General features: G+C 44.6%; 1 protein-coding gene across 1 annotated transcript in view; it reads right to left on the reverse strand.

Annotated features, from left to right (window-relative positions):
* The window catches only part of LOC120508207 (protein LYRIC-like), a 30,884-nt gene extending 22,607 nt beyond the window's left edge, over positions 1-8,277 (reverse strand). Inside the window, exons 1-2 of the mRNA XM_039721579.1 lie at positions 8,205-8,277; positions 7,786-7,904 (exon numbers count right to left, since the gene is read on the reverse strand). Of these exons, the coding sequence (XP_039577513.1) occupies positions 7,786-7,904; positions 8,205-8,277 (192 nt within the window). The remainder of the gene's footprint in view (positions 1-7,785; positions 7,905-8,204) is intronic.
* Between the last annotated feature and the right edge of the window lie 821 nt (positions 8,278-9,098).

Below are 9,098 nucleotides of genomic sequence, written 5' to 3' on the forward strand. Positions count from 1 at the left end.
TAAATGACAGTAAGCAAGGAGCTGGAAAATTGCAGCACCTTTAGTGCTTCGCCAACCTGACTGCTGCTGGTGCTTTTACCAGAGAAGCACAACATTTGCTACTGAAATGATATTTTACCTGCTAGACCAACATCCCCCTCTCTCTCCATCACTGACTAGGAGGTTAAATATACACTATTGACAGTCATTTACTATGTCCCAGGGGTTTTCGTGATGACTGAGTGGCTATTCAGCCCTAAGTGCCCACCTGGGACTCCTGAACCTTGTTGCATCCTTCCTAATGAACAGCTAGTGCAAAAAAATACCAAACCTGACCACTGACTGATGCTCAGAAAATGTCCCACCACTGTGGTGATGCTCTTTTTTCAAACCTGAAATATCTCTTGCTTTTCTGCCATCCCTCCGTAATACCAGCAACTCCCTTTCTTTCATCACCAAGAATTTTTACTGAGTTCTATTTCCTTTCAGTGGAAATGCATTATGTTAGCCTGACCTTTTGTATTAAATCCTGCCCTTATCCAACCCTTTTTCAGGCAGTAAGCTGGCTGTGTGGCTGAGGAACCCCACCCTACCCTATTCTTTCCTTTTGAAGCCCTTAGGGTAGGGGATTAGTCATGCCTCTTTATCGTGCCATTTGGCGACTATGAAAAGGAAAAAGGAATTTTCATTATTTTATTTCATTTAACCTAATGCAATCATTAAAGAGAAATTAATATTGTCAGGGGAATTTTTTTCTTAATGAAAAATGTAGTTTTGTACTGGGAAAACACATCTAAATCCACCACATTAAATGACTATATTAAGTCTTAAGTGCAATTCCAAATACATCAAATATATGCAGAGAAACAGAATCAGGACTTTTAGTGGAATCAGACTTAGCATATTAATTTCTACTCACATTCTGTGGAACAATAGAAAGATTATTTTTAGTTCATGGCCATTTGGTTCGTGACCCAGTGGAACAGGATTTCCCCCCCACCCCCTGCCTTTTTTTCCCTTTTTTATGTAACTGAAGGTTATATTCCTGATGATTGTTCTGAAACTAGCAATTTCTGATTCTCTTGAGCTAGTGTTTAATTTGTTTTATGCTGTTAATATAGTTCTACATAAAGTCACAAAGAAAGGAGGCAAAGCGATACATCTCCAAGTGCCAAAAAATGCTGGGTTTATAAACCTTGTATTCAAAGCCATAAAGCTGTACACCTAGAGACTTAGCTTTATGCATTTCAATAGTTTTGCTAGACTAGTCATTTTTATAAAACCCAACACCTTTGTGTCTATCAGATCAGGCAGCCAGCTTTCACATCTCAGTGCCACCAACTGCTTAGAGGAGTAATTAAAAATTGAGTGAATATCAGCTTCAGGTTCACTAACTGCCCTTTGTCCCTCTTGGGAAAGGTGCTTAAAATTGCCTTCCTGAGGAAGGCATGGAAAGGTTTGCCCAGTAGAGGGATACTAGGACAAAATAAACTCAGCCTATGAAACCCAAAGGGAGCTATTATATGCTTCACACATTGGAAATCAGGAAATTCATTTAAGAACATGAATAAAGATTCAGAAAATTGTTCTCAGCTACCACTTTCAGAAAACTCAAATTAAGTGGGTTGGACACTGGAAATGAAAGGAAGCAAAACTACCCCATTCTGGCAGGGGGTCTGTGAACACAAAACCATTTCCAGATTTAAGAAGTACTTCAATTAAATTGTTTCATAGTGCTCAATTCCAGTGAAAAAAACTGGAGTTTTTTTCACTTTATGTTACAACACAGAAAAATGTTGTGGATGTAGGCCAAAAGGCAATACTGGTATGACAAAAGTAACACCAACATGCACTAAATTAAAATATTAAGGGAGGGGGTGGGAGAAAAGAACAAAAAGAAAACTACTTTCTAAGCAGAGAAATAAATAATCTCCCTCAAACATGCTCTGTTACAACTGAACAAGGTATGACTGCACTTTTCAGCTTTCTCAGTAGATCTTAAACAAGCTGAAAAGTGACCAGGAAGTCTTCATCCCTCTCAGCATCCTCTGGAAGATCCGGTCCTCGCTCCCTACACTCCATGCTCTGAGTCAGATTATTTGCAGCACCACTTGCAGCTCACTGCTGGCTCTCTGCAGGTGGGTTCTTGTCTCTCTCCTGGGGCTGGGCCACAGGGAGAGCAAACCCAAGTGCTGCTGCTGCTGCTGCAGCCAGACAGGGCTCGCATTCCTCCATCCACAGACAGAGAGACAAACGGCTTGGGAAACAAAGCAGTGCTGGGTTTCATTAACCCTGATTCATAAATGGAAGCAGACATCCTGGCCAGTCTGGCTTTGCCACATGCTCTTGTCCTGATGATGGACTTTGCTCTGGGAGACCTATTCCCTAAACCAGTGGGATCCAGGGAAAAGACAAGCCTGCATTTCTGAGGGGAGAAAGGATGGGGTTTAGGCAGAGGCCATCAGAGAAACAGGAAATTACCAGCTTCAAAGAAAATCACTCATTCAGTTCTAACAGCTAGAGAAAGGATAACACAATGGCAATTTCTGCTCAGGTAAAAATGGAAAGCCAAAAAAATGTTGTGTTTGTTAGCAAAGGAAACTGAGTGGCTCTCCATGCATGGCAGAAGGACATAAAGGAACTTCTTTGGGATATGGCTGCTCACAACAGTACAGAGGCATATCTGCAAAGGGGAGGGAAAAGAGAGCACAGTCCTGGGTTTTGATCAATACTGTAAGTACTAATAATCTTATTGTTAATAGCTGTTATTGATATGTGGTAACACAAAGTTTTCCCTGGCAAAATCACTTCAGACAAATGTGTTCCCAGTAGGAAAGAAGAGTCTGTTGGAAAGGAAAATCACAAGGGAAACACATGCAATGAACAGACAGAATTACATAGAACTACACACTAGGAATATGTGAAATTTTCCCTTTCCCTTATGGCACCTAATGTAGAAAAGAAAGGGGCAGTTCTCCCATCACATGGATGCTCCAAGAACCTTGTGGAAAAGGACCTGGGCCATCAGCACAGAAAACCTGTTTGTCTGCACATATTCCCAGGGATGAAGTTGTCCATAGGGGCCCCCTGAGCACAAACACAGTTGATAACAAGGAGTGGGAGACAGGTTTGCCATATGTAGCCATTCTTATCCAAAAGCAGCTGCATGAGAAGATTTAGGGAAACATCCTTAAGATGGTGCTGCCTGCACTACACATCCTCCAGCTGGCCAGCCTTCCCTGGAAACAGGAGAAGCCACACAGCAGCCATAAACACAATCACACCTGACAAGAACCTGCCTCAGTTCAGCTGCTCTCATATCTGGGGAAAGAGTTTCTGCGGCATGAGTAGATTAAAACTACTGTTGTGAGGAGGGATGAAGAAATCAGTTTCCTGGGATCTTCTATTCTGATTAATTAGAGCAGCATCTCAACAAGGGATAAAGGCTCCGTTTTAAGGAGGCAATTACCGAAGTCCAACACCTTCCAGGATACTTTAAAAATCAATTCTCATCCAAGATAGCTGCATAAAAATAATTGTGCAGCTGTGTTACATGAAAAATACTGTGTAACCTGAAAAGGTAAAAGAAAACGTCTATTTTTTTGTGAAACTCTGGAGCTGAAGGGATGGATATGTAGTTCTGGTACTGCTAAGCAATCCTTCAAGAAGCAAAAAGTGTCTCCAGTTTATAAAGACACTTCAGAAAAGCAGAAAGCTTTCTTTTGGAATGTGTCAGCACATATTTTTAGAAGCTGCTTAAGGAAGATTATGTCACTGCATTTGTAAAAAATGCTCTTCTTTACAACTGACCAATTTGCAGAACAGCCCAGGAACGTTGATTAAACACAAACCCCCAACTCAACAACTGCCATTCAGATCAGTTGGCTTCCAGCAAGTGTCATTAGCAATTTCACAAAATTAGGGAAAAGGCAATTCTGAAAAAGACTAAACATAGAGTAATTTCTAGACCCTTTTTTGTTTTGTTTTGTTTTGGTTTGGTTTTTGGGTGTGTATGGCTTTGTGACAACAGCCAGAATGTAACTTTTTGTTCTATGCATAATGAGATCACATTCAAAGTGTGCTTGTATGATTGTTTGGAGGCCATGTATCCATTGGAACAAAGTGATGGGTGAGAGGTTGGACATGACACAGGCACGTGCTCTCAGAGCCCAGAAAGCCAAGTGTGTCCTGGGCTGCACCCAAAGCACCAGGGGAGGGGGGATTCTGCCCCTCTGCTCTGCTCTGCTCTGCTCTGCTCTGCCCTGGCCTGACCTCTACTGCAGGGCTGCTTACACCTCTGGGGTCCCAGCACAGGAATGACATGGACCTGCTGGAGCGAGTCCAGAGGAGGCCACCAAATTGATCCGAGGGATGGAGAACCTCTGCTATGCGGAAAGTCTGAGAGAATTGGGGTGGTTCAGCCTGCAAAAGAGAAGACTTCAGGGTGACTGTCCTGGTTCTGGACGGGACGGGGTTAATTTTTTGTAGAAACTGTCCGGAGGTGTGGCCAGGACCCAAAGCTTATTCTATCCCACCTTACAGCCATTACCAGGAGTGTCAGGGGAAGGAACTCTGAACTCTCTTTTGGGGAGAAGGGGTTCCTGCCAGTCTGGTATTGTCTATTGTCAAGGGGTTTCTGCGTAAATAATTTCTTTTCTTGTACCCTCTGTCATTAGTATTACTCTGTTCCTGATTGTTTTCTTATCTCGTTGCTGTTACCATTAAACTGATCTTATCTCATTTTATGATCTTTACCTTTTGTGCCTCCAAGTCTCAAGCCCATCCCACTGTAGGTGGGAGGGGAAAAGCTGCAGAGCAGGAGGGAGGAGCATGTGGTTTTGGGGAATCTCGGGGGGCACACTAAATTGGGAACTACCATTCCTAAGCCATGACAGTGATCCAACTGAGGCCTTCCCCTACCTGAAGGGAACTTGAAGGGAAGATAGGGCAAAACTATTTACAAGAGCATGTAGCAAGAGGACAAGGGGGAATGAGTTCAAATTGAAAGAGAGGAGGTTTTGATTAGATATTAGGAAGAAGTTCTTTACCACGAGAGTGGTGAGGCACTGGAATGGGTTGCCCAGGGAAGTGGTGGGTGCCCCATCCCTGGAAGTATTAAAGGACAGACTGGATGGAGCTCTGAGCAACCTGGTCTAGTGAAAAGTGTTCCTGCCCACAGCAAGGGAGCTGGAACTGGATGATCTTCAAGGTCCCCTTCCAAGCCTAACCATTCCATGACTCTGTGAAAGTTTGTTCAACAGACTGATCTCACAAGCCACTCAGTCTGGGTCTAACAGGGCACTGTGGCTCCTGGACAGTGTCTGCCTGCCCATTGCTGTGGGGAGTAGGGACACACAAGGGGAAGATCAGTCCTACATCATCCTGCAGCCAAGTAAGAGCAGATTTCATGGGAAGGCAACCTGACAGCCCACCCCTGGGGCAGCAACTGGGAATTACTGGCAAACATGCATTCCCAAACTGAAAAAATAATTAACCACCTAGGTTCTTTTAATTAAGATCTTGACTTATCCACCACTCCAGGATATGCAGATGTTTGGCTGCTGGGATGTATAAACACACCTGAGCACTGGAGGCAATTTGTGTCTTGTTTTTTTCATATCTCAGCAGGCAGCAGAGAGGGGGTCCCTTCCTGTAATACCTGCACACCCCATCTTATCACTGGCCATGTGTATGAATGGGAGACTTTGTTATTAATGACTCCTCTGCTGCTCTTTGGTGATTTTCATATGCAGATTTCAGCATATCAAAGGTGTTTGGCTCTTCTGGCATGCTCCCATCAGCTAAGTGCCAAAACAGGGCAGCATTTTACACTTAAGTAAGGAGATACAGCTTTTGCCTCAAGGATATGATGTTCCAAAGACAGAGAGAATCTGATGGGAAATGACAAGGAGCAGTGGAGAAGGCACATGGGGAAAAGAAAACAAAAGAGACAAAGAGAGAAAGGAGAGGGCACGGCACTGTCATGGGAGGGCAAGCCTTCATTTTTCATTTCAGCATGCAAGATATTTTCTCTGAGTTATCTATTTTAAGGATCTTTTAAGATATTTTTCTTGATCATCCTCCAGCTCCTCAGGACCATGTTTTCTGTACTCTGCACAATAACCAGTGGTCTCATACAGAAGATGATGCAACTGCTAGAGCCCAGTCCCTAAAGAGCAGGAATTGCTCAGCACTGGAAAAGGTAAGATTAATGGCAGAAACTGCAGATGACTGTAAACAAATTTATCCCTTCAGTTTATCCCTCCTCTTCTTTGGTTTCTGTTACTTAGGCTTGTGAGATGCAGCATCTCTGACTAGAAGGTATCTATTCAAATCAATGCCATAAGCTTGAACTAATAACCCTGCCACCATCACAGCACCTGGACTGTCTCTGACACATTTCTGTTCATGAAGAACAAAACCACTTATTTTATAGCACTCATTAAAAAAATCCCAGCAAATTTATTTTGTTTGTCTTTCTCAAAAATAAGACCTAGGAAATAACAGTAACAGATTAAACAATAAATTGGTGTCTCCCCTTGCTGTCCCACACTGCCTCCAGTATTGGTGGCTCTGGAAATTTTTCATTTGTTCTGCAGGCAACTCTAGTTATCTAGTATTGATGATTATAAAGGTATAATAAAATTGTTACTGAAATCCTTCTTCACCCCTTGACACTGGCAGGTCTCTTCAGATTGCTTTTGGATTTAATTCTTCTTTACTAATTCAGGGGTACTTGTGCTGACAGGTCAAGATTCTGCTCTGACTGATGAAAGAAAAAATACCCTAAAATGGAATAGTTTATTAAAAGATAACTATAATACAACTAAAAGCCAAAGCTTCCACAACAAAATAATAAACCCTTGAAAACTAGGTTTACAATGGAAAGCCTGACACATTTTTGTTCCTGAGGAACAAACACACTTATTCTATAGCACACTTTAAAAAAATCCTGCAAATTCATTTTGTTTGTGTTGCTCAGAAATGAGACCTAGGAGACAACAGTAACAGATTAAAATGTTAAAAAAAGCTCGATGTATTAATTTTAAGTACATACTTATGTTTGGTAAGTTATTCTGAGCGCTTTGCTTTCCATATTGCAGTGCCTTGGTGAAATTGTTTTCTGTAATTTACACTGAGATCTTCTGCTACAGACAGCTTACAATGTGTCAAAGGAACAGTCATGGCAATGTCATACAGAAACTTCAACACTGCATCAAATCAAACTCACAGCACATATTCAACAGGGTGGCCATGGTCATCAGCTCACAGCCAGGTGTTCATGCAGTAACAACAGAGCTTTGATTTGGAGTAAATACACATAATTAGCACATTGTATTAACACCGTAGTATGGTAGTATTCTTGTATATTGCTTCTTAATATGATGGACAATATGATGGACATTAACTGGAGTTTTCGTAATGCCCTGCAAAGAGGATCAGTCTCAGATGGAGTTATGCTGTCAGACAGAACGGCGGATGAAAGGCCAGCGCCAGCACCCCCAGCCAGGTGCTCGGGCAGCCTGCTGCCTTGCACTGTCATCTTGATGCCACCACAGCGTTCGGCGGGGAATGCTGAGCGCCTCACCCCTAAATCACACCGAGAGGTTCGGGGCGGGATGAGATGGGATGGGACAGGGTGGGATGGGATGAGAAGGGGTGAGATGGGACGGCAGCAGCCCGGTGGGGCCGGACGCAGGGGATGCAGGACTCTTCTCTGCCCTGAAAAGGTGCGGCGGAGGAAAGACAGAAGGATGCTCGTCCCGTCCCGGGGAGCGGGCCAGGCGCGACCCCCACTAACCTTACCTGCGCCGAGCGCCTTTGTTCCTCGGGCTGCCGCGCCGGCAGCGCCCCGGCCGCCCGGCCGCCGGCCCCCGCGGGGCCATCCCCCTCCTCCTCCTCCTCTTCCTCCTCCTCCTCGGGCGCTGCAGCCAACGCGGCTCGGCGCTGAGCTCGCGGGAGCTCCAGGCGAGGGGCGGGCGCGCCGCGCGGGGGGCGGGAGTGGGACCCCGGGCGCGGCCGATCGCCCGTGCGGGGAGGAAGGGGTTAACGCACGGACTGGCTCTCCCCGTGGAAGGATGAGAGCGGTGCGCGATGAAAGGTGAAGGTGATGCCATTCGAAGCGGCAGGTGTTTGGCCGAGGATTGGGATATGCGGGGATGCTCACAAGTGATGCTTTTCTGCAAAATTCCCCAGTCTAGACGGAGCAGTGTTTAGGGATGTACTTCTGTTGTCAGGCAGCGCTACAAGCACGTCGTTACCGAGCAGCATCGCTGTGATGATGACAAGCGCTGCCATGTAACGCAGGATGCGCTCTCATCTCGGGCTGATCGCCGACAAACAGCATCTCACCGCCGCCAGCGGAGCGCGGAGCAGAGCGCCTCGAACCACAGACCTCTTTGCCGCGCTGGATGGAAAATTTCTTCAGCCACCTGATGAATAAGTGCAGATGATGCTCTCACGAAGTCTTTTTTTCAAAGTCACCGAGTTTCTTTTAAAGTGGAAAGCTCAGTTTTGCCTTGGTCAATCTCGGGGAACAACCTCTGAGCAATAAATAAACATTGAATGGTAGTGAAGGGAAAGACTGAGCTCCTTGTTCTCTCAGCATGGTTATGTTTTGCACCTGGCACAAACACAGTGGGACTTACCAGGGGCCATAACTACCAAAAAACAACAACAAGAATAAGCTTATTTAACTAAAACAGCATAAAAAGTCGTGTTTGTAGTAAATCCAAGTGCAGAGAAAGGGCTGGTAAGGGAATGGCTTTTATCTGTCACTGTTTATTTCACACCCAGCAGGGACTGCTCTCTCTTGAGTGTGGATCCAAGTGCTGGAGCTCAAACCCACTGAAAAGACAGCAATGGGGAAGGCTCATTATCCATCCTTCCTAATTATGATTAAAATTATATGCTGAATGGCCTTATGGGGAGAAGAAGGTTTTGGGAGAGAGAGAGAAATGCTTAACATACAGGAGGGAGCTGTGGGGGTATGGTGGTCCTTCAAATACTGTTGTTGGGATAGGAAGCTTCTGATTAAACATGGATCACACAAGTTATCATTTTCTGTTTGTATCTCACACTGCTGATCTTCTAAATTTCAGCACTGAATAATCTGTGGT

This window comes from Passer montanus, unplaced genomic scaffold, assembly GCF_014805655.1.
Source record: "Passer montanus isolate IOZ18808 unplaced genomic scaffold, ASM1480565v1 scaffold46, whole genome shotgun sequence".
Taxonomy (NCBI): domain Eukaryota; kingdom Metazoa; phylum Chordata; class Aves; order Passeriformes; family Passeridae; genus Passer; species Passer montanus.